A 26,778-nucleotide genomic window follows, 5' to 3' on the forward strand; every position below is an offset into this window, starting at 1 on the left:
GTTTATTTTCCATTTGTTTCCTCAGGAACCATTAGATGTGCTATTATTGTGGGTTTTTGTGTGCTGAGTCCATCAATAGAGGATTGCCAAGAAGGGTTTTCTTCAAACTATCAGTGGAAATAGTGATTGAATATTGAACATTAGAAGCAACTTCTTCTCTTATCATGTGTACCCTTCTTCTTGAACCTTTGCCAAAAGACTAATGGTAAACAAGACTGATACACTGTGCTTCCCGAAAATAGACAGGGCCTTGTGTCAGTAACTTAGAGGATTGCAGGCGCAGCACAAATGAGGAAATGATTCAAGTCTTTGTACAAGTTTCAGATGAGAGTTCCAATATTCCAATATTCTGCCTTTCGTGCAAATATATATGTTTACTAATTATTGGATCAAAGGCACCAAGCACTCTGAACATTCTGTGACACGTAAGTAAATATAATAAATCACCACAATAAGTGTATATATAGAAAGTGGGACAACATATATTTCCTATAGATTATTTTGAACAAAGAGGCCTTTGTAGGCCAAGAAGATTAAAGCATTACGTAATACAAGGTTTTACTTTTAAAGCAGAGGCACAGGCTGTGAAGCACCCTAGACATTACTAAAAACAGATTGTGGTGTCTGTTACAGTATCAATTTCTCAATTACCCTTTAGAAGCCAACATGTCTCGGTCCACATTTAAAGCATGTACAGGTCTAAGGCCCTCGCCAGGGCTATTAGCATTCCTGCCTGTCTTTGCAATCATACCATGCGTAGAAATGAGGCCTAAGGTTGTCACCTTGAGTAGGGATTCTGTACTTCAGAATACATAAAAACATTAATGGATGCACCACAGAGTTATTAAAGTACAGGACCAAGAATGACAATTCGAATACCATTATGTTATATAAAAAGCTAGAGATGGTGGACAGGCCATCAATGGCGGCCACCGACCGGCACAGGCCACCTTACTCCATCAGACTGGTATTGGAGAGAAAGGCTTTTTTAATATATTTTTATGCTGTAATGTATACCTAACCTATAAAGTGAAGCATGTCAAACCACACAAAAAAGAACACACATGTGAATGCACCAACAACAGTATGAAAAGCATGCTCAAACATTCATACTTCCTACCCTATTAATGGTTTGTTCAAGAGTCACGGTCATCTGGCGAGAAGCACCCTCCTGTAGTCAAACACTTTTTTTGACAGAAGCATAATGTAGTTATATAATGTAATGCACTACGACTGGTACTGGCACCTTTTGCATACTGGGACTTATATGTATTAATACATTACTCCTATCTTGTTAGGTGAAGGTTTTTGCAGCAAACAGCGTAGAACTATGATGGGGCAAGTTTAAATGTGCTTTTATGATGTGCTTTTCAAAACAGATACTGGGATTTGCGTTGGCATGCTTTCAGTAAAGGAATGCTTGTTAATTGTGTGCTATGGCATAATTATAAGCGCTAGGAATCCCAAGTTGTCCAGTTTTGAGGCTGCATTGCTTTGATAGTAAAAAAAACGGTGCTTTTACAGTTAAATGAGCCAGCCCCCAAGTGTGCCCCCTAATAGAAGTGCCTCGGATAATAATTAAAGTGGGGTAATCAAAATCCTGCTAGCATGGGACGTGAATGTCTTCTTGCCGATATCACTTATTTCGTCAAAGTAAAGTGCCTGCCTTCGAAACTTGCAGCTACCCGCCCAGACATCAGCCGAACAATTAATGTTTGTGTGGCCAGGTCTTATCGGGAGAAAGCAGGGGCCTCATTTATGAGGGTGTGAGTCACTTTTACGCCGCCGGTGCGTCACTTTTTGTGACGCACCAGCAGCGTAAAAATGTTTCCTTGTTGCACCATATTTACAAAGTGACGAATCTAGGTAGATGCGTCACTTTGTAAACCCCTGCGCTACATTATACCTACGCCAGGTATAATGTATGCAGGGGGGGCCGTTCCGACGCAAGAAAAGGTCATAGAAGTGACGCAGTGAAAAAACTATGAGATTTCACTGCGCCACTTCTAGGACACAAATGCGTCAATTTCTTACGCCTGCCTCACAGCAGGCATTAGACTGACGCAGGCCCTTTCACATGGGGCTTTCACTCCCTGTGAGAAGAATATTAGTTCAAGCTCCAGCAGTGAGTCAACTAGATAATGGGAATGCTCTATTGGCTGCAGCTAATGAGACGTTTGTGGCCAAACTACAGGTGGTACATAATGCACTATACTCATCACCTCCTCAGCAGATGTCAAAAAGACAGAGATCATGCTGTTCGACAAAGCCAATACTCTGTGGTCGAATGAGAGGTGGCCCTCCCAATTAGGCTCAGTCCCATCTCCCATATAATTGTGAAGAATCTCGGTATAATAAAAATGGTCCAAAACCTCTCTATGAAAGACCATGGATACAACTTGCAGGTGCTACCCCAATATATGACTCCTACGCAGCATATTCCCATTTCTGCCACTCCCTGTGAGAAGAATATTAGTTCAAGATCCAGCAGTGAGTCAACTAGATAATGGGAATGCTCTATTGGCTGCAGCTAATGAGACGTTTGTGGCCAAACTACAGGTGGTACAAAATATGGCTGCTTGACTCATCTTTATTCTTCCGCCAGGTACACCATTGTCTCTTTAATTGAAGTACCTGCATTGGCTGCCAGTGAAGTAAAGGAGCATCTTTAAGATCTGCAGCCTTACATACAAGGCTATAAGGCTATAAGAGGCAATGGCCCCAGTTATCTCCAAAAGAAAGTTACATTGTACGTACCCACCAGAAATCTAAGATCCATGGACAAGCTGTTGTGTGTCCCCCACATTCGCTTGTTTAGATGCGGAGGGAGAACTTTTTCTTATTTGGCCCCTGGCTACCGGAATAGACTCCCAGTGCATATTTGCGTCTGTTCTAATTATTGCCAATTTTGGAAAATATTGAAAGCCTCCTTCTCTCAATGAGATCTGTTTTGTAGATGCTTGCCTGCTATGGTATGCAGATCTGAGATGTTGCCAGGTGATTTGAGCGCTATATTAAATGTAACTAACCTAATATAACATTGTCCTTAAGTGACTTCAGATAGAAGCTATTGTACCTTATCAAGTTATTACAATCAGTGGCTTTGTGTTATACCTAAGTTTTGCGATGGTTGTCATGTGCCCAAATTTTTTGATCCAGAAACGTGATTGTTTGTCTGTTTGTCGTGGTGGTAAATCTCAGACAATCATCTCTAAAGTTTAACAATTCGGCAGATTTTAGAGCCTATGATTCTTTACGTCACCATATGATAAAGATATCTTCAATATATAGTTTCCACATTTTTATATTGGTAACAAATGGCATGCGCTATTGTAAATATGTTTTGTTTCAAAATAATGGACATAGAGAAACACTATGCATGGGGCAAATGTGCTGTCCAACGACGTCCTGAGTGTCGACGAAAAGTGTTTATCCTCAAATTGGAAATAATTTCTGGTGAGAGCCATGTGTATAGTCTAGTATGAATTCAATGGGTGTGATGGAATCCCATGATACTTTTTAATCAGACTGAGGGAAAATTGTAGGGACAAAAGTGACTGTGACCAACATGAGGATTTTTTTGACAGAAAAACTAAAGTCTAAAAGTTATCCCATCAAACTGATCCCAAAAAAAAAGAGGGCTCACAATAATCTGGGAAAATCACTCCTGCAATCATTTGAAAAACATAAGCACGAGCATCGCATTTGCAGTTCCGCATATGGGACACATTCCAGTCAGGTGAAAAACATGGTATCTAACAGTTGAAGATCCTCACTTTGGGTTATCGAAATTTTCAAAAGCCAAAGTGCTCCTTCAAATGGGGAACATTGCTGAGAGAGCCTTTAGTGTATACCAGGCCTAAGCCTCTTGTCGCTAACAAACCTACCATTCAGACACTGTGGAATTTGCCCCCAGTGATAGGCCATTACCCGGGCAGCCATTGCAATATTTGTCCCTTAACCAAACCAGTGAAAGAACTAGGGGCCAGATGTAGGTAGCCAAATACCGGTCGGTAACGGCCGATTTCGGCCGTTACCGACCGGTATTTGGCTTTTGACATGTAGGGGGAAGGAAACAGGCCAATTCGGTAATGTTACCGAATCGGTAAATATACCGGTCGGTAAATTTACCGACCGGTATTTTTACAGAATCGGTAAAATTGAGATGTAGGTGGGACTCTTCTGAGTCCCACAAGCCCTACAAATTCGGTATTTTACCATCAAATTCAATTTGATGGTAAAATACCAATTCAGGTGTGCATGCACATGTGTGCATGCACACCTGTGCCATATGACAGGCAGACCTGCCCTTAGGGCAGGTATGCCTGCCACATGGCCCCCAAACCTTTTTTGGGGGTGCTAGAGGGTGTCAAAGTGACACCCCCTGCACCCTTGTCAAAATCGGTATTTTCCGATTCGGTAAATACCGACCGGTAATGCCCATTCATTCCTATGGGCTTCAAAGCCCATAGGAATGAATGGGCATTACCGGTCGGTATTTACCGAATCGGTAAATACCGATTTTTACCGATTCGGTAAAAGGAACATCTGGATGTTCCTACATCTCCCCCTTCTTATTTACCGATTCTTATTTACCGAATCGGTAAAATTTGGTAAATAAGAATCGGTAAATTAGTCCTACCTACATCTGGCCCTAGATCTGGGATTGAGAAAACCATGGGCCTTGAGACTACATACTAACTGCAATACTACCAACGTAGCCTATGCTGTTATCTGCCCCTGTGCCATAAAATACATATTCATGACTGCTAGAAAGATATGCACTCAAATCAACAAGACACGACAAGAGGGTTGTGTCTTCTCAATGATGGCCGCCTAGTTTTGGAATAGGTTACCATCTGACCTGAGAGGTCTGACAGATTTGTTGAAATTTAGGAAAGCTTTAAAGACCTGGTTGGTCCACAAAAAACAGATGTCTATATCAATATAATCTCTTGGGCCCGCACCTCTTATTCTTCAAAATATACAATTGTAGCTACAGCGCCAGGATACCAATTTTTGGCACAGTTGCGCTCTACAAATAATTTAAATAAATTACATAATTTAAATAAAAATAAATAAAATCAATGAGTGCAGGAGCACCTTCAGTGCAAAAATACAATTACCAAATTGTTGCTCCATTTCCCGTCCGTGGAACATTGAGAGAATGACTTTTCCTGCTCATAATTGATAAACTACTGTCACAGGCATCTGAAAAAAAGCGATTTGATTATGAACAAGGGTGGATCTATAGACTTATGAGCACCACCACTGGTCTGAACGATGAGATTTTATGGCTGGAGGGGAAACAAAGCTAACTCAATCTGCTCCCAGCAGACATTATAATATCTCTCTCACTCTCCATGAGCCATTGCACAGCAAATATAGGAGAGCACCACAGCCCATCACGTGTAGAGTCTTCAGGAAAATAAACCCCTGAAGTAGTGTAATAATCTCAAGAATATTCATGACTTCACTGAAATAAAGTTTTGTTTTGCTATATTGTTTGTTGTTTCACACATTGTGCCTTCCCATAGACACCATATACAATTATGGGTAAAATGGCTGCCCAAATGCAGGCCTCCTGTGTTCAAGGCCCGCTTAATGATAATCTCTGCTTTCCGACAGGCCTGTTCACGTCACATTGCAGTCCATATTTCACCAATGATCAGGTGCTGTTTTTTTTACTTACTATAGCGCATCCCCCTTTTGGACTTCAATTCCCATGAGCACTCAGCACTTCAAGTGTTACTCGTCATTTGACTGCGTGGCACGTCAACCCACTTACTTGCTTTCTCCTCCTTCATAAGACATGGCTGCACCAACACGAAATGTTCAGTGCCGGTCTTTGTGGAAAGCTGCAAGTTTCAAAAGCAGACCCGTTTTTCATCAGGTGGGTCTTTTGCAGGATAATGACTTGGGCTGGAGAATCTCAATGTATTGTATGATTCTTACCCTTCTTCATTTAACACGCAAGCCATTCACATTCCAAGATAAAAACTGGACCATTTCCTGGTTAATTTAAATTTGAGGCATATTTGAGGCATGAGAAAGAAACCAGACCATTACATATCTCTCTGAGGTAAATAACCTATCTAAGGCAAATGAGGAGAATTTTTTTCCCTACATGCTCCCCACTCAGTGCACCCCTCCCAACTCCCCACCCCTGTACCCCATCCTGGAGAACCCAACCCACTATTGTCCTGGACTTGATATTAGTCCTAGCTGCCACACCCTGGGGCAACCAGCCTTAGCAACTCTCTTTGGTGGAGAATCCATTGAACACAACAGATTTTAGTAGATATCTACCTTTTTCATTTGTTTTCTTATCATTTAATTTGTGCATTTGTTTATTTGCTTATCTATTTATTTGTCTATTTGCCTAACCCCTACGTGTACCCCCGAGCCAGCTAAATCCGATTAGAAAGAAGGAAACTTTAGCCTACCACAGAACGAGGAGAAACAAAAAGAACATTTCTTATGTTATCTATCACCATTTTTCATACTTTCCGAAAGCTCATCTGCCTTTTGTTTGCATCTTACTTTGTGAATTCTGTCTTTATACATGACTTTCAGGAAAGCAGGACATTTGAGTTGGGCAAAGGCCCACAGCTTTTTAAACTCATCTAATTGTTTCCCTAGTTCCCATTGCCCGTCTAAGGTGGCTTGTGAAGGTCATTTATTTCAAATGAAAAATCTTTCCCCATCAGTGATTTAGCTTTCATAGCCATGGTCAAGATGTTTTCTTTTAAGGAATAGGTGTAAAAATTCAGGAGAATCTTTTGCGGCTTGGTTTTGTTAGGGGTCCTTCTAAAGGGATCCCTATGCACCCTTTTTATATCTTTCTGTAGTTCTTCTTCAGTCTCCTCAATCTGCACAGTTTCCTTTATTAATGTGACAATCAAGGACTTTAGATCCTCTCCTTCCTTCCCTTCTGGAACATTCAAAATGCAAAGGTTGCTCTTCCTGGAGTTATTCTCTAACTGTTCAAGCTTGTCTCAGACCTCCTGCTCTTCTCCTTTGTGAGCCAGTATATCAGCTTTTGCAGTGCTTAATTCATTTTTCAATTCCCATACAGAGTTCTCGAGAGTCTCAGTTCTTAGATTCAGGAGATCTATCTTATTTTCCAGTGTTTCGCAGAAACTTCTAATCTCTCCCTGATTGGATTCAGAAACAGTGAACCCCTTTTTAATATCCTCCAAAAGGGTATGGAACAGAGCTTCAATAAATGCTGGTGGAATCCCTGTAGGGTTTTCAGAAGCTACCTCAGCCGTAGACGGCTCACTTTCCCCACTTTGAACGAGAGGTCTTGAGATCCTGGGAGCAGCAGCTTCTCCCTTTGCTCCCTACACTTCTATATGTTGCAGTCCCTGACTACTCATGAGGTTTAGTGTAGGAGAACCCCCCAAGACAGCCATTTGCTTTATGTTAGACTCTGTAGCATGCTGAGTCGCTGAACTCTTTTTTAGTGCTTCTGCCTGCATTGTGACATCAACCACAATAGGTTGCACCTTGAAGTATGATCTTAGGGAGAGGGTAATTTAAGGCTTATGACCGTTTAACTTTTTCCTACCCTTTCCTGCTTTTATACTGTGACTTTTCAACTCACACCTCAAAAATGCACAAGGATTAACCCCCTCCTCAGGGTACTGTGTTACTCCTTGAGCGGACATGGGGAGACGCTTTCCCCTATCCCCACTGGCTGCATTCTCCTTCGTGGGAGCCTGTCTTCTCACCGGGGCTGTCATATTCAGGGGACTAAAAAAAAAAACCTGCCCCCTTTATCTTCTTTTGTCGAGACCCGACTTCCTCTTCCAAAACAGTGTAGGCTGGACGCGTGTTGCCACTGCTCGTGTTGCACTGGAGGAGACAGTGCGCTGCTGCCCTGCGGCTCCTCCTTAGCTCCAGGGCAGCCGCCTCCCAGTGGGTGCTGATGGTGCTGACGGTGAGAGCAGTCAGATCTTGAGCTTGTGGGGCAGACATACTTTTCCTTCTAGATGCACCAGAGTGTGCGTATGACATACTTGTGTGTGTATGATACATTTGAGAAATGAGCATGTATTTTGAGGTGAATGTGAGAGGGGTCATACCTGCACAAGTGGAGATCTTGCTGGTCATAAAGTAATGTTGAATGTACATATATGTAGATTATGTGTATGTAAGTAGGCAAAAAAAGTAGCCAGCGTAAATATGAAGATAGTGTTTGCTGCAGCTTGCTGTCTGACACTGAATGCTCATGAATGATTGTTGTAAAGGCCGCTCTGAGTACACTGACATATGCAAAACCTATTGTCCTCACAGGACAATTTGCCTCCATCTAGCCTTGCCTTGTCTGAGTTGTGTGTGGGCAGCTGTGTGGAGAAACCCTTAGTAGGTAGTTGTAGTCACATGATTGTTCATTCTTGCCCTTGCTTACTGCCTTTTGATGGAGGTGGTGATTGCTTATATTGTAATGTCATGAAAATAGAACATTGGATAACAGTACATTGCTTAGAGCACTATATCCCCCTCAACTGAGAAGTAAATGATGTGTGTTGTTGTGTCACCTGGTGTCAGACTACTCCAGAAACACATCCCGACACTTCCCAGTAGACTACACATGCATGGTTATTATTGGCATACTGACTTTGAATGTTCAAAGTATGGGGACAACAAGGGAGATGGACTCATTGTGATGATATATCTGGTTGTGCTGAGGAGAACACATAGCACTACATGCAACCACAGATGTGACACTGGAACATTACACTCAGTTCAGTTCAGTTCATTACACTCAGTTCCAATGAGTGTTTACATTGTCAATATTTTGCAACCTCTAATCTGGTTTGGCAAGGATAGCCCTTGTGTGTGTCCATTGGTGCTCCCATTTTGCCCATTAAACACTGCCCTAGAGCGTGATGGCAATATGTCTTTGTGGAAGGTCTCCTTTATGTTTTCATAGATTTGGAGACAGTGTTTCAGTGCCAAATGTGGATGTAGCAGACTTCATTCTGCACATATGAAAGAGGTGTGCCGCAGCAGCCAGGTTGCCTGTCTCCAGACCACAGGGTTCGCGGTTTGATCCCCAGCTCCCAGGGCAGGTTAACCCAGGACCATGTGACTCTGGGCAATAGCTTGCTTAATCTTCCCGACTGCCCCCAGCACCGGGACACCTCAGTCGGAGGTAGCTGTGCGCTTTACATATGCTGGCATATCCTCACAAGATATCCCCATATCCCCTGGCTTGAGGATTTCTATGTTGATTGTGTTTGGGAGCCACAGATTTAGCCATCCCCCCCTGGCATCCTCACAAGTACTGGCAGCTTATCTTACACAATAAGCTTTGCCCTGCAACACTGTTGGTGGATCCTACGTCCTGAGACTCATGCATACTCCTACTACTCTGCAGTACACAATCTCCACATTCAACATGGCATATTTTTTTGCAGCAAATACTGCAGCCTGAGGAGCTCGATGCAGAATTGCTGTGACTGACATTCTCCAAAGATGACTGTGAACACATACAGATTGGGAGCTGTGTGCAGCTCCCACAGTCTCCCCTTGATGACTGTTTCCCAACTTGTTGTTGGCCCATGCTTCTTTCATAACCCAGATGGATTTTGACTAAAAATATTTCAAAGACGAAAGGGACACAACCACCTCTAGGTTGTTATATTGACAGTCACTCAAATCAGTACAGAGGTACTGGGTCTGTGGAGTAGTGTGTTGTCGGGGTCAATATCCTCTAGGCTTTAATGTACACAGAGGCATCACAATGTCATACTTTTGTGAGTAAATTGGAGTTCTGTTGCCCTGCAATGTTACAGTGTGTGTTGTAGTGAACTCAGTCATTAACTTTGTGATACATATATATGTGTTGATGGCAATTCCTGTTCCACCGTCAAAAGAGTGTTTCTAATTCGTATTTGGTGGCTAAGTGCACCTACCTGATGATGCCATTCCTCATTGGACATGCACACTATCCTAGGGACACATGTTCGATTTGGGATCAGAATTATGTTCTGGCACTCTGAAAGTAATTGACAAACACTATGTGATATCTCTTTCATTGTAGCCTCTGTGCTTTTACCTGTTAATGGCGGTTTCACAAAGGCTCACTGCTGCCGATCAAGATGGTGGTGTTTCGGTTAGATTGTCCAAATAAGATTTGCTTCCTGCAAGCCCCTACATACAACGCAACCTCCCTGCTACTGCCATGACCTGAAAGTGATGGGCGGGTGGGGGAGATGACACTGTTTCTCTCAAGGCATGCAAGGCAGTGCACCAAGGTGAGTATGCTCCAAAGGCTTTCCCCAGGCTCAATTTACAGCACAGCAGGTCAGCGGACCACATACTTGTGCCACATTGCAGTGGACTGGTGGGGACTGGTGAAGTAAGTCAGTCTCTTCGTGTGTTTTATAGAGGCTCCAAAACCGTGGCCCACTAGTGATCGATCCTGGTGCACTGGCCCATCGACCAAGGTCCAATTTCAAACATAGCCAAACCAAGCCTATGCAGAACACTTTCTGATCATAGTCAACACCCATAGGGCTCTATGAGCTTCAGCCCATCGTCGTGTGTGTCAGCCAAGGCCGAGACAGCTTCGGCACACACACATACAGTCCTTGAGCTGCTGTATGTGGCTGGTCTGACATGTTGTGCATCAACACCTGAGTCTTTCACAAGTTTTTAAGGCATTTACTAGATGATGAGGCTTCATTTCTTTTTCAATAGTCCCTAGAGCACCAGCATCTCCACTCTGCCCATTCCTCAAAGTTGCGAGTAATTTTTGCTGTCATTGTGAGAATGCATTTTCTGCAAAATGACATTTGGGTTTGTTTTTTAAAGAATTCCTGCAGCATGTACTCTATCTGTAGGTATTGAGGCACTTTGCAAGAGCACCAATTACATTGTTCGGGTACACATTGCTGAGGGTATTAACACCCAATCCCAGGTTTTCGTCAACATTGCTGGGGGTATTAACATCCCAATCCCAGGTTTCCCATAATATTGCTGGGGGTATTAACCTCCAAATCTCAGGTTTGCCGCAATATTGCTGGGGTATTAACCTCCAAACCTCAGATTTGCCTCAACATTGCTGGGGGTATTTCCCCCCAAACCCAGGTATGCCTCTACATTGCTGGGGGTATTACCCTCCCAAACCCATGTTTGCCTCAACATTGCTGTAGGTATTAACCCCTCAATGCCTGGTTTGCCTTAACATTGCTGGGGGAATTAACACCCCAAACCCAGGTTTGCCTCTAGATTGCTGGGGGTATTAGCTCCCAAACCCCATGTTTGCCTCAAATTGCTGTTGGTATTTACCCCCAACCCCAGGTTTGCCTCAAATTGCTGGGGGTGTAAGCCCCCCAAACCCATGTTTGCCTTAACATTGCTGCAGGTAGTAGTAGTAGTAGTTGTTTATTGATTGATTAATTAAAATCTTTACAAAAGGGTAAAATGCTCCATTATGTACATTTGAATTACAATACATCATAAAAATTGCCTTTTTAAATAGCGGTGAATCTTTAAAATTACATACACTCATTATTAAAACTGTTTAAATAAAACAAGTTCATATGTTTCGGAGTTAAAGGAGAATTTAGCCATTATAATGATCAATGTTACATTTTTCTAATTTTTTCGATACTATTGTTAAAAATGTTGTCAAAGCAGAATTAATGGGTACATCATCTGGGCAAAGACATCGAATCACTGCTTGTCTGCAAGTCCTTATCCCTCTTTCATTAAATACCTTTTTTAATAATGTTAGTCTTTCATTGTTTAGTTCTGAACAGAGGCACAGGAGATGTATAATATTTCCCTCTCCAGATTTTCACAACCCACACGATATATTGTGTTCAACTTTTTTCCAAGGTATTGCATGGGATTCTCCTGGCCATATTCCAAATCGTGCTTTGATTAAGATATGTTTACTTCTCAACGACCATGCTGTGTCCAGATACTGCTGAGGCCTCTTTTTTTTTGTAACCATTTATTATGGACCATGCGTGTTTCCTTTTAACAAAGGTCTCTTTGTCACTTATCAATGATAGGTAATCTTTTGTTTTATTCACAACTTTTTTTAAAGATTCCTGGGTTATGGTAGTAGTCCAAATCCCCCTAATCTCAAATACATCCAGAGCCTGGTCCAGGTATTTCCAGGCAGATGATTTATTATTACCCTCAATTTCTTTCCATAGAAGCTGCGAAATTAGGTTCTCCTTATCATTTTTCACTCTGTTCCATACCTTGATTATATGACCCTTTCGTGCTTGCAGTTGATTATTCAAGCTAAATTCGAGCCTGACTTGGTCTTGTGAAGCATTTTTTGGTAGTAGAAAGAGGGATCGAAAAGTTTTTGCGATAGCATTATTAATAATTTCTGCATCTTTTCCGTTTAGGGCCTCACTGCCATAGGTTAGAGAAGGTAACAATTTCGCCGATATTACCTTAAGAAGTGGTTGGTAAGTTAAATTGCTCGTGGACTTTTTAATTATCCCAAATGCACCTGTTAAAGCATTTGCTTTCCTGGTGATGTCAAGTTTCTGAGGGCCAAAGTTACCAATGTCGTTAAATATGACTCCCAGATACCTATAGGATTTAACTTGTTCCAAGGTATCCTTTCCCAGGAACCATTTTGAATTGTACTTCCGTCTTGAATTTTTTGTAACAACCATAACTTTGGATTTGGATTCATTTATTACCATATTATTTTCTATCGCGTATTCCTGTATGCGTGTTATTAACCGTTGTAGGCCCACCTTTGTGTTACTCAGAAGGATAATAATAAATAATAATACCGAAATTTCTAGAGCGCGAACAGCTACCTTGCAAGGAGGTGTCCCGGCGCTATGTGAGCAGCTCAGAGGGAACAATAAGTAATGCCGGTGGATCAGGTCTTTTGAGTAAAGAGCCAAGTTTTTAATTGCTTCCTGAAAGGATGACATCATCTGCATAGAGTAGATTCGATATATGTTTATCTGCAAGCTTAGGTGGGGCTGCATTTATGTTGTTCAAGGCCTCCGTCAAATCAACTAAAAACAAGTTAAATAATAAGGGTGCCAATACACATCCTTGCTTCAATCCACCTAGCATTGGTATCTCCTTAGTTAATGAGTGACCATTACCGATACGTACTCTAGCCCAATTATTTGTATGCTGAAGACGGATCAGGTGTAATAACAAGGGAGGAAGCCCTTGTGCATGCAGTTTTACCCATAGGTGTTCTCTGTCTACACAGTCAAAGGCTGATTTAAAATCAACAAAGCATAAATACAAGGGTTGTCTTTTTGTGATTGCTTTGTCGATTAAAACAGATAGGGCTAAGATGTTAGTAGCTGCTCCTAGTCCTTTAATAAAGCCGGTTTGGTTAGTCGGGAGAATGCTGTTGTTCTTTGCCCAATCAGATAAGGATGTTAACAAAAGCCCTGCAAATAATTTTGCATCGGTGTCCTGTAGGGTTATTAATCAATAGTTTTCCGGCAACGCCCAATCTCCTTTTTTGTATATGGGGGATATTAGAGACCCTCTCCAGCTTTCCGGTGTCACCCTTTTCCTGAATACTTCTGTGAAGACCCTTGCAAGATGTTCTGCCCATGGGTCAGGATCCTCTTTATATAGGGCAAAGGGTGTACCGTTTGGCCCTGGTGCTCCATCTTTCTGTTTCTTTATAAGCTTAGCAATTGGTTCTTGTGTTATTTCGAGATCAGTTTCTTGCCATGGAATTAGAGTATCCTTCCGTGAGCAGTGCTCTCTGATTCCAGGTTTTGTAGAATATAGATTTAGATGTTGCCCCAAAAAATCTGCCCATTCTGTCTCAGTTAGTACTGATGAGACTACAGCTTTATCAGGCCTAGTTAGGCTATTTATCATCTTCCAAAACTCCCTTGAGTTTCCTTGGTTACTGGCATAAAAGTTTTGGGTCCAAAGGTTATTATTAGCTGCCGTTTATTCATTCCAGATTAATCTCCTTAAATTTTGATTTAACTCCTTTAAAGTGGCTTTAGTTTCATCTTTATTGGGGAACTTTGTCAGCTCTTTCCTTAGTCGATTTCTAGTTCGTTTCATTTTCTGTACTGCATATGGAAGGTTGATTTGGTTTACCCTTTTTTCTGTTCGAGTCACATATCTACCTCTACGGTCATTGTGGTTACCATTATGACTAGGTAGTTTGGAAATAAAACTGGCCCATTGGTCAATTGTTGATGTAGCTGGCGTTTCTTCGAAACATTCCATAGCCAGCTTTAGAGCCAGATCACTGGTCAATCGTTTGTTATTTGTTTCCCCAGTTAATTTCCGGTAGTTAGTAGTTCCAATTTGACCTTGCGTTGTTAAATAGATTTGATGTTTTTTGTTTACAAATGATGTGGTGATAATTTGCTGGCAGTGATCACTCTCTGGGACCTTCTTTAAATAGTACGAAGTACAGTTGGTAAAAATATTCAATGATACCATAGTATAGTCAATACGAGATTTGGTATTATGGGAATAGCAGGACCATGCCGGAGGTGAGTCCGTTGGGAATCTGCAAAACCAACAGTTGATGGACAGAATGCAGAACAATGTCATACATTTACCCCAGTACAGAGATCTGGGCCTAAATCCATCGTTTTTTTGCACTCCACACCCCCCAGTTCAGACATGGCCATATGCAAATCAGCCTTGACCCTGTGCCTCATGGGAACAGTCCATTCCGTTGGGAATCTACCATTAAGTGTTCGTAGCCCCAAAGCTTCCATATCCTTCAGAAAATGTTGTCCTATTTGATTTTGTCTCGGTTTAGTTGAGGTCTCTAATCCTTGTGCCGTAATTAACCATTGGTGATCTTGCGACTGTGTCACATCATCTCTTGAAGAGGATACTAGCAGATTTAGATTGAAATTTCCTGTAATAATGAAATCCACAAAGGGGTCCACTATCCTTTGCTCTACCAAGTAGGTGGAAATAGTACCACACATGGTCTTCCTAGAAGTAAACGTTGGTGGAATATATATATTAACCAACTTTAGCGATCTTTTTGGTTCATCAATCTTGTATTTTAGCAATACAGACTGAACATTACAGTTGTTTGTGACTAGTTCCAAATGTTCCGCATTTAGATCAATTGAAATGAAAATCGCTAGGCCGCCAGAGGGGCGTCTATAATTGCTGGAGGTATTAACCCCCAAACCCAGGTTTGCCCAAACATTTTTTGGGGGTATTAACACCGCAAACCCAGGTTTGCCTCAACATTGCTGGGGGTATTTACCCCCAACCCCAGGTTTGACTCAACATTGCTGGGGAAATTAAACCCCAAAACCCAGGTTTGCCTTTAAATTGCTTGGGGTATTAGCCCCCAAAACCATGTTTGCCTCAACATTGCCTGAGGTATTAACCCCCCAACCCCAGCCTTGCCTCTACATTGCTGGGGCTATTAGCCACTCAAACCCATGTTTGCCTTCACATTGCTGGAGGCATTAACACCAAAACCCCAGGTTTGCCTCAACATTGCTGGGGGTATTAACACCCCGAACTCAGGTTTGCCTCTACAGTGCTGGGGGTATTTACCCTCAAGCCCAGATTTGCCTCAAGATTGTTGGGTATTAACCCACAAACCCCAGGTTTGCCTCAACATTGCTGGAGGTATTAAACCCCTACCCCAGGTTTGCCTCAATATTGCTGGGGGTATTAAAACCCAAAACCCAGGTGTGCCTCTACCTTGCTGGGGGTATTAGCCCCCCAACCCTAGGTTTGCCTCAACATTTGCTGGGGGCATTTACCCCCCAACCCCAGGTTTGCCTCTACATTAATGGGGGTATTAGCCCCTAAACCCATGTTTGCTTCAACATTGCTGGAGGCATTAACCCCCCAACCCCAAGATTGCCTCAACATTGCTTGGGGGTATTAGCTCCCCAACCCCTAGGTTTGCCTCAACATTGCTGGGGGCATTTACCCCCCAACCCCAGGTTTGCCTCCACATTACTGGGGGTATTAGCCCCTAAACCCATGTTTGCTTCAACATAGCTGGAGGTATTAACCCACCAACCCCAGGATTGCATCAACATTGCTTGGGGGTATTAACGCCCCAAACCTTGGTTTGCCTCTACATTGCTGGGGGTATTTACCCCAACCCCAGGTTTGCCTCAGTGTTGCTGGGGGCATTAATCCCCAAAATCCAAGTTTCCCTCCACATTGCTGGGGGTATTAGTCCCCCAACCTCAGGTTTGCCTCAGCGTTGCTGGGGGTATTATCCCCCAAAACCCAGGTTTGCCTCTACATTGCCAGGATTATTAGCCCTCAAACCCATGTTTGCCTCAACATTGCTGGAGGTATTAACCCCCAACCCCAGGTTTTCCTAAGCATCACTGGGGGTATATACCACCCAAAACCTAGGTTTGCCTCTACATTGCTGGGGATATTAGCCCCCAAACCCATGTTCAACTCAACATTGCTGGAGGTTTTAACCCCCGAAACTCAGGTTTGACTCTACATTATTTGGGGTTATGAGCCTCCAGCCCCCCCTTTGGGTCCGAATTGCCCCTCCTGAAAATTGTCCTTAAATTGCTCGAAGTATTCTCCCCCCAATTTGGCTGTAGTTGTGCCCCTATTTTTTCTTGTATAGTCTTTTGCAAAGTTGATGTGGGTGTTGTGTAGGGGTAGGTGTCAGACTTACTATCTGCTACAATCGCGTGGTAGTATTCTTGGTGGACGTAGAGTATGGGGATGATGTGCACAATGGGACACATGGCTGCACCACCTCGTTTCCAGGAATTGTGGTGTGGCGCAAATCGGAGCTGAGATGCTCCCCTTCCGGATGCTCTGGCATGTTGGTTGTGGCAACCAATTATGGTGCATGGGAAGTACGCATCATACTTGCAGTTCGGATTCGATCTGGGAAATGCCTCCGGATGACTCCTTTCTGCGTTTCAGGAGGCTTCTCATTAGGAAAATTAAGACGGATTCGGAGTGACCTAGTCGTTCAGTAAGTAAAGGGTTTTAGGCATAATAATGCATTGTTGGGTAGAACCGGACCCCAGTACGAATCGGTTGGAAGGTCTGACTCCAGACAACTCTGGGATGGCCTTCCTGATGACATCATAATAGGGCCCTAGGTGTGGTACAGTGGCCAGGGAAGCTGCATCCAGACCACGGGAGCTCACAGTTCGATCCCTGGCACCGGCGGCTGGTTTGCCCAGCACCTTGTGACTCAGGGCAATAGCTCACTTAATCTTTCCGACTGCCCCCAGCGTCGGGACACCTTGCCTGAGGTAGCTGCGTGCTTTACAAAGGCTGGTATTATTATTATTATTATTATTATTAGATGTAATACAGACTGTTAAGGACACCATCAGCTTTGTTCTTCTGTGGATTTTGAATGAGAGCCCTGCTGTTCTAATGTGTAGACTACAACAAATGTAAAATGCAGCCGGGAGGTAACTACTATTCCTCCGCCTCTGTGATGTTATGTGTAGATGTAAAGAGCACTATCACGTGTGAGGATATCATAGTGCTGAGCAGGTATGTGTGCCTAGCCCTGCCTATTTTAGGTTGGTTAATTGAAAAGCAAGGTCTTCAGCTTCTTGGGGAAATCAAAAAGAGACGAGGAGGTCTGATGTAGTGTGGGAGGTCATTCCACAATTTAGGTGCAATGAAAGAGAACTCTCATCATCCTGATTTGGTTGCATGCATGCTTGGGATGAGTGTGAGTAGGAGTCCTGCAGAGTGGAGGTGTCTGGACGGTTGGTGAAAGGAGGTGCAACTGTTCAGGTAGGCAGGGCCTAAGTTGTGCAGTGTCTTGAATGTGGGTGTGAGGAGTTTGAAATTAGCATGTTTGTATATCGGGAGTCAGTGTAGCTCCCTTAGGTGTGCTGTGATGGAATTCTCTGTGGCAGGTTAAGGCTGAGTTTGGCTACTGAGTCCTGAATGTTTTGTAGCCTTCTAGTGAACTGCTTGGTGATACCAGTGTAATGGGTGTTCCCATAGTCCAAGTTACTGATGAGTAGGGCATGAGTGACAGTTTTTCTAGTGTTGCTTGGGAGCTATTCTTCAGCATCTTTAGGGTGTAAAAGCATGATGCTGCGATGGCGTTGACTTGTGTGGATATATCTAGGTTACTGTTGATGATTATTCTGAGGTCTTGCTGTTGGTGCAGGGTGTATGTCCAGGTTCAGCTGGCAACAGTTGAAGTCTCGTGGTAAGGTGTTCCTACTGAAGATCACTACTTCTGTATTGTTAGTGTTGAGCTTTAGAAGTTGGTTTTATCCATTTTGCAACTTTGGTCATGCAGGCGATGAGCCGGTTTCTTCTGTTGGGTGTCTTACGTGAGAGGGAGAACATGAGTTGCACGTCAGCGGCATAGGAGAATATGCTAATGTTGTGTGCATGGAGGACTTGGCTTGAGGCCTCATGTATGCGTTGAACAGGGTGGGGCTAAGTGATGAACCTTGAGGCATTCAACAGATCAATTTGCAGGCTTCTGAGGAGGAAGGTGCCAGGCTGACTGTTTGTGCTCTATCTGTTAGGAAAGAGCAGATCTAGTGTAGACCTTATCAATGAATATCAATCTCCTGCACACGCTAGATGAGGATTGGGTGTGAGACCGTGTCAAATGCTGCAGGAAGTCCAAGTCCAACAGATTGAAGGTTGCCTCTATCAAGAATAATGCATATATCGTTTGTGATGGCAACAAATGCTGTTTCTATGCTGTGGTTGGACCTGAATCCGGACTGCATGGTTGTTGAGGTGGCCAGTGAGGCATTGGTTGATTAGTTTCTGTAAGGCCTTTTCTGGTTATGAACAGTAGGAGGGAGATGGGTCTGTTGTTAGAAAGTGTGGCTCCGTCAGTGGATGGTTTCTTGAACAGGGGTAAGCGAGTGACATGCTGCCAGGTGTCCAGCTGTCCTAGAATGTGGCTGATTCAATTGAGGTGTTGAGGATGGGAGTTAGTGCATCGCTGACCGGTAGAAGTGGTCACACCTCAGTAGCCATTCAAGTGCTCCACAGGCTACCCACTGCCAAATCCGCCACTTTTAAAGTACTACACTTTGCCCACATGGTCTTCGGGAGCTCTGTGCCATCATTTATTTAATGTAACCTCAGTGATACAAGTGATATATGCAGAATAAAAAGACCTACACCCTAGGCTGTCTTACCGTCTTACCCTCCCTCCCTTCAAGAAGACATACATGGGTGGGGCCTCCTTCTCTGGTTTGGCAGCAAATTTCTTGAATTTTCTTGCAGAATTAAGATACATCAAGGTCTTTCAGAATTCAGTCAGGCAGCAAAGATCTGACTATTCCTCAGCAGATCACCACCACAGTCTACAACAAACAAAGAACTACCAGACAGTATTTGTTCACACAACATAATAGACCAGAAAATATAGCAATGCATATCTTGCTCCTCCTAGCTCCACTTCATAACTAAGCACAGCAATAGGAGCACTACAAGTAGATAGTAGCATACTTCTGGTCATTATGCAGGACACCAAAACACTTCCTGCACAATTCCACCTTATAAGATCATGTTCTTGAACCCAAAACAAACCTACAGAGTTGTGTGCTGCATGTCAACTGAAATGTGTCACAAGGCCTCTTATGGGCTATGATGCATGATATGCATGATACAAGTGTAACTACATTACAGTGCAATATATAAAAAATATGAACATTTGTTGTGTTTCTGGCATAAGTTTCTTTCCATTTTTACTTTTCAGGACCTGACCTCAACATCCTTAGCACTAGTGATTCTATTGGCGTGCCCTAAGTGCTTTATATACCTAGGAGTCTTCGAAACCTAAGACAACAGAAAGTATTTTCGGAACAATTAAAAAAATGCTTCATTCAATCAAAAGAACTTTATTGGCACCACAAGATCTAACAGTTTTGCTAGGTTTAATACATGTTAAGTAGCTAGCCATCAGAACGGCAATCTCAGTATTCAGTATTACATTTCTGTTTGATACAAAGTTATACAAATAGGCATAAAATAAATTGAGCAGGCATGCTTACAGACGCCTTTCCTGGGTAGCCTGGCACCGATGAAACAATGCTGGCAGCCATTTGATTCCACTCTCTGTTGTCTCCTACAACTATGCACATTTGTCTTCACTTTCTCTTGGAGGATCTTATTTTCAGACATATTTGTCAAATTTGGCTCCGATTAGCATGTACCTTGCAGTGCAGAAGAAAAAGTTTCACAGCTTATATTTCTCACTTCAGATTCTCTGACAAGCACTGACTTTGTACATTTGTGTTTGTTAAATAGTTTCAATATTAATTTATGGTCACTTTCTTTAGCTAAAACATAGTGAACGTCTTTCTCTCTTCAGTACCTGACAGAGATGAAGTGTAGAGTTGAAGATTCTGTGCTATGAGCTCTAACCGAAACAGTACATGGTTTTGCACATCCCCAAATTTCACAGTGGATATGGCAATACCTTTCTATGGTTTGTGCTAGTTTCTTGAGTATCGTTACCTCCTTTGCAGACGTAGTGATGTAATGGCCTTCACTAGACATGTATTGTGGCCCTGCATGTTAGCATGTATGTCTCTCGGATGCTTATGTGTGGTTTCTGTTTTTGTTCATTGAGTCCCTCATTGTCTGTTGAGTTTATGTACTTTAGACACACAATTGATGGACGGAATACAGAACAAATCAAAGCATTCACCCCCAGTCAAGAGATCTGGGTTAAATCCATCATTCTTTTGCTCACCAAGCCATCCCAGTTTAGACCTGGCCATATACAAATCAGTCTTGACCCTCTGCCTCATGGGAACAGTCCAGCCTGAACTGCTAAGCCAGGTTCTCCCTGGACCAGAAACAAGCATCCTAGGACCGGTTTTGGGGTTTCATGCCTCTTCAGCCAGTTTCAGCTTGTTTCCAGTCCAGGAAGGACCTGGCCTGGCAGTTCGGGCTGGACTGTTCCCATTGGGCGCAGGGTCAAGACTGATTTCCATATGGCTGGGTCCAAACTGGAATGGCATGGTGAGCAAAAAACGATGGATTTAGGCCCGGATCTCTGTACTGGGGTGAATGTATGACATTGTTCTGCATTCTGTCCATCAATTGTTCTTTTTGAGTTATGTACTTTCACTTACAAGGAGCCAATATGCAACTGCTCTCTTTTGGGATGCCTAACAATCAGCCGCGGTCCGTAATGGGTGTACCTGCAGGACGGTAACGTGGGGAGGGGGAGGGGCAGGGTGGGGTGTAGTAATCTATGGATTGCAGAGCTTTACAGGTAAGTAAACATTTAAATTAAGAAAACGAATTTCGTTGCACGCACTGCATCGCATTTGGAGATGCAGTGCACACAACGAAATTCGTTTTATTTATTTAAATGTTTACTTACCTATAAAGCTCCGTAATCCATAGATTACTACTCCCCACCCTGCCCCTCCCCCTCCCCACGTCACCGCCCTGCAGGTACACCCATTACCGACTGCGGCTGCTAACAATAGGGGGTACGTCACAAATTTCTGCACCATTGTTTAGGCAGGTTCTAAAACACTTTCCTATACTTTTGTAGAACTGCAGCTAAAATATTTCACTGGGTGTAGTCCATGTCTGGGTCGTTTTTGGAAGTTAGGCGTAAATTGCGATTCTCCTATTAACATGCCTAGAGAATCTAGATTTCATTAAAGACACGGAGGCTCACATTATGCAATGACTTTTAATTGCAGATCCAAGCCAGTCGCATCACAATACAAAGGTTCTAATAAGAATACTGAGAAAGAGTAATACACAAAACATAGCAACCATCAGCCTCTTTTAAATTAGGCGAAAAAGATGCAGTAGATTCCAGAAGATTCAAAGTGAAAGACAAACGAGAATGAAGAAGACAACCAGTCGGCTTCTCGGTGATGAAACATCCAAAGTAGTTTAAGTAGAAGGATTACCTGAAAGAAAGGAAACAATGAAAATTGTATCCAAAATAGAAGGGTAATCATAAACAAACAAATCCTGAAAAAAGAATTGAACAACCATAAATAACATTTCAATATAAATATGAAATACATTATATTCAAGTGACACTCAGAATATAAATATTACATCCAGAACCAAAAGGGAACGGGATGGGCGGGATAATGTGAGCCTCCGTGTCTTTAATGAAATCTAGATTCTCTAGGCATGTTAATAGGAGAATCGCAATTTCATTACAGAACGGAGGCTACATTATGCATGTTGGTAGCCCTGTAAAACTACATTAGACATGTGTTCAATAGGTTTACAATAATGCCTTGCAAAGGTATTAGCGTTAGACCAGTCAGCAGCTTTAAGGATATCATCCAACTTACCTCCGGACCCAAGAGACTTACTTGCCATGGCACCTCTAACAGAATGAGCTTGAAATTTGGATATATCAATACCAGCTAGAGACATAGCAGATTTAACCCATCTGGCAATTGAGCTGGAGGAAATAGCCTTATGAGGTTTAACAAAGGAAATGAGAAGTTGACTCTCATTAAGTGGTCGAAGGTTGGGGGGGCGTGGCTTGAGCGCCGCACAAGATGGCGGCTTGATACCGGAGCTCCGCTAATCGAGCACCGGAACCGGCGAATATCTCCGCATACACCGGGCTTTTGCAGACTCCATTCGCATAGTTTGCTGTCGGAATATGAGGTGAGCAGGCAGACGTAAGCCGCTTTCCTTAGCTCCAGCGACATGCGTTCATTTCATTAGTGACGCGGTTCGTTATTTCGGCGGCCGCCATTTTATCACATTCTGCCGTGATATCTCTTCAACCGGCAAACGCCGCTTTTCTGCCTCAATGTCTCCTTTGCAGAACTTTCTACCCTCAGCCTTTTGCCTCAATGATATGCACACTTGCATAATGCCTCTCTAGCAGTTGCAGCCTTCCTTTTTTATTTTTTTTAACTGCACGCGCCATTTTCCTTCACGCTGCCCCAGCACTTCACGCTGCATCATTCTGAAAGGCGCTCTTTTTCACCGCAGTTTTCATATCCACGAGACCTGCATGTCTACTACAGAGCTTCTTATTACGCAGGACCATTGAAGTAATTTTCCTCACGAACATTTGACTCATGTGTCCTATTAACTTTCTAATTATAATGCGTAATCTCTCAACTGCTGCCCTTGCCCGTGTGTTTTGACTAACTGTTCCTTGACATGCGGTGACACACTACGGGCGCATTACATATCTTTTGGAAGTTCTCCAGCGGCAGAGCAGTGTGTGGTACATCTACCTTTCTACATAATTTGTCTTTATTGCAGTATTGATGGGCGCATTTTAATGTACGCTTTCTGTGGTATCACATCGCAGGGTGTATCCCTTGCTAATTCTTTGTAAAACAATTCTCCTGGAATCTGTGGTGGCACTGCTATTTTTTCTCCCTTGCTTTTTATGGGGAAACTACGTACCCTCAAGCTTACTGCTTCCAAGGCCAAACAACGTCATTCTTCAGATTCTGACTCCACGACGCAGACCATGGATAATCCTGTTTCTCTTAAGTCGGATGTCACCCCTGGGGCAATTCCTAAAGCTACTCCCTCAAGTAAGCTTCTACAACCTGGTTCAACGAAGCGGCTGAAAAAAGATCCTCCCTCACCAGGCTCCTCGTCGCAATCAGCAGCTATGGATCTTATCCTTGAGGAGCTTCGTGCGCTCAAACCCTTCATGGCCGAAACTACTAAAACTTTGCAATTTCTTCACGACAAGTGGTCTACTCTTGAATCACGGGTTCTTCTAGTGGAACAATCTACGGAGTCACTTCAAACATCTTGTGCTAAAATTTCAATGTTGGAGAAAGATGTCTCTCTCCTAAGACGGCAGACGGAGGAGTTGGAAAATCGAAATCGTAGAAATAACCTACGCCTTTATGGTCTTCCTGAACTTTTGGAAGGATCCGATCCAACTGCTTTTTTCCAAACCTTTTTACCAAAAATTTTGGATCTTCCTCCTTCCACCTCACTTAACATTCAACGTGCACATAGACTGGGTCCTAAAGTTTCCACCAAACCCCGCGGAGTCATCATGCTCTTCCTACAATATACTGACCTCCTTCAAGTACTTTCAGCGGCAAAAGCTAAAAAACAAGTTGTATGGGAGGGTCATCGATTATATCTTTCTCAGGATGTAGCTAAAGTGACAGCAGACCGTCGGAAACAGTTCCTTGATTTGAGACCACGACTGCGTGCTCTTGGTGCCAGGTTTGGATTACTTCACCCATGTCTCTTCAAGGTGACATATAAAGACAAGACTACAACTTTCGAAGATCCACTAGTCCTTCAAGAGTTTCTGCGCCGGCATGAAGCCTACAGCATGGACACCGCAAGAGCTGTTTAATCACCCATGTCTTACCACGCTAGACTAATTTGTTTTGTCTTTCTGTTACCCTGCCGTATCTTGTATCTTGTTTTTGTATCCTACTTCCTGATGAGTATCTCTTGCCCTGTTTGATCTTGTCCTAGTAATTTGTAGTTTATATATTATGTTTTTTCATATGTTCCTTTAACATCCCTTTTAACTTTTCTCTTCTTGCAGTTCCTCTCCCCATGTTCTTCATCCCGGTGTATTCCTGCTTCCCTTCAATTCGGTCCTCTGCTGGTTCTTCAGATGTTCGGTGGCGTGAGTTTCCGTTGTCGATGTCGTCTTCTTCTGGCGTCGTCACCCCTCTGTCTTTTTTTGTTTTATCTTCATTGGTATGTCTCTACAATCTTCTCACTTCTTTCCATTTTTTCTACTGTTCTCTTTTACTATTTTCTTTCTTTACTTCTTCCTATCCCTTTCTCTTCTTACACTCTCAGTATTTTCTCATGACTTCTTTCTCTTACATACTTTATTTTATATTTCTTATTACTACTATTCTTATTTCTCAACTCACTTTTTGCTCCATTCTTTCTTTCATATCATTCTATTGATGATTTATATTCCGTGTAGTTACTTGGAATGTTAAGGGGTTAAATAACCCCATTAAACGTCAAAGAATTCTAACGCATTTGTCTAGGCTTAAAGCTGATGTAGCCCTCCTCCAAGAATCCCACCTTTCGGAAAAGGAGGCTATAAAACTCAAACGTTGCTGGGTGGGGCATGTTTTTCACTCTCCTGCTTTGGGTAAGAAAAATGGTACCGTTATTTTGTGTCATAAAAAGTTAACAGTTTCAGTTATATCTCAAGAATGCGATGTTAATGGTCGTTGGGTTCTTGTTAATCTTCTTATTGATAAAATACCTATAGTTATTTTCAATGTTTATGCTCCCACAGGTGTTGATAAATAGTTTTGGCCTTCTATTTCTGACAAATTGGTTACACTCAATGAACAATATGTTATTTTCGGTGGTGATTGCAATCAAGTCCTAGACCCCTTTATAGATAGGAATTCCAGAGTTAAGTTTGTTCCCTCCAAGATGCATTCTCAATTTACTACATCTATTTGAAATAATGCTTTAGTTGACATTTGGAGATTATGTAATCCTGACCTTCGAGAGTATACATTTTATTCCCCCACCCATCATTCCCAATCTCGTATTGATTACCTCTTCCTCAGTAAACCCCTAGCACAGCTTGCCATTCGCTGAGACATCGGTTCCATTTTAATTTCAGACCACGCTCCCGTCTTTGTGGATATTGACCTTATCCCCTTCTCTCCTCACTCAGGACGTTGGCGATTTAATAACTCTCTACTCCTCGACCCTAATTTCTGCACTCAATTTACAGCCTTTACCACTGAATTCTTTACACTCAATCACCTTCCTGAGTCTCCCTTTGTCATGGTATGGGATTCCTTTAAAGCGGCTGCTAGGGGCTTTATCATTAATTTCGTTTCTCAAAAGAAAAAGCAATCTATTTCTAAATCAACTCAACTTTTGGATAAAATTAAGAAGTTGGAATATGCTTATTATAATTCTAATTCTGACTCTTCTCTTCGCGAACTTATTACTGCCAAATTTGATTTTAATAAATTTACCACCAATGCAGCCTCAAACTCTCTCCTGAAATGCAACTCTCGCTATTATGGTGGTCAAAACAAAATGGGTAAACTTCTAGCCAATTATCTCAAGATACGAAAGGAAAGGTCCAAAATTGAATCTTTACAAGGTCCGGCTGGAGTTTCTCTGTTTAAAGACAAGGACATCTTATCTCAATTTGTTTCCTTCTATCAAACTTTATATACTCCTGAATCTAGTCCTGATCCTATTGATCTTTTTGCCTATTTTCAGGATATCCCCTCCCCTCAATCCTCTCATGTTGACTTTCATTCACTAGATTTAGATATCTCCCTCTCTGAAATCTCACATGCTGTTTCAATCCTTCGTCGTGGTAAAGCGCCTGGGCCTGATGGCTTCACCATTGAGTTCTACAACCACTTTTCCTCCCTTCTCCTACCTAAACTACTCCTGTTATTTCAATCCTTTGCGGATTCTGGATCTTCTCAGGGAACTTTCCAAGAAGCACTAATTTGTTTAATTCCCAAACCAGACAAAGATCATACTTTATGTAAAAACTATCGCCCCATCTCCCTGGTAAATACAGATTATAAAATCTTCGCCAAAATGATAGCTCTTAGATTAGACCCTCTATTACCAGAACTCATAGGCCCTGAGCAATCCGGTTTTGTTAAAGTTCGTTTATCGTCAGATAACTCTCGTGTTTTCTTTAACATTTTGAGTAGAGCCCCCTCCCTTTCTAATCCACTAGCTGCCATCTCTCTTGACACCGAGAAGGCTTTTGATAGAATAGGATGGGACTTTATGTTTCAAGCTCTTCGTTGGTTCGGTTTCTCGTCTAAATTCATTTCCCTTATTTCTTTACTTTATTCTAGCCCCCATGCTTCAATCTTTGCAAATGGTATGACT

General features: G+C 42.6%; 1 protein-coding gene across 1 annotated transcript in view; it reads right to left on the reverse strand.

Annotated features, from left to right (window-relative positions):
• Window positions 1-21,620: 21,620 nt before the first annotated feature.
• Window positions 21,621-26,778, reverse strand: part of LOC144783776 (cathelicidin-related peptide Pt_CRAMP2-like) — a 135,983-nt gene continuing 130,825 nt past the window's right edge. The window contains exon 4 of the mRNA XM_078662470.1: window positions 21,621-21,860. Coding sequence (XP_078518596.1) covers window positions 21,738-21,860 — 123 coding nt within the window. The 3' untranslated portion in view covers window positions 21,621-21,737. The remainder of the gene's footprint in view (window positions 21,861-26,778) is intronic.

Source organism: Lissotriton helveticus, chromosome 10 (assembly GCF_964261635.1).
Source record: "Lissotriton helveticus chromosome 10, aLisHel1.1, whole genome shotgun sequence".
NCBI classification, from domain to species: Eukaryota; Metazoa; Chordata; class Amphibia; order Caudata; family Salamandridae; genus Lissotriton; species Lissotriton helveticus.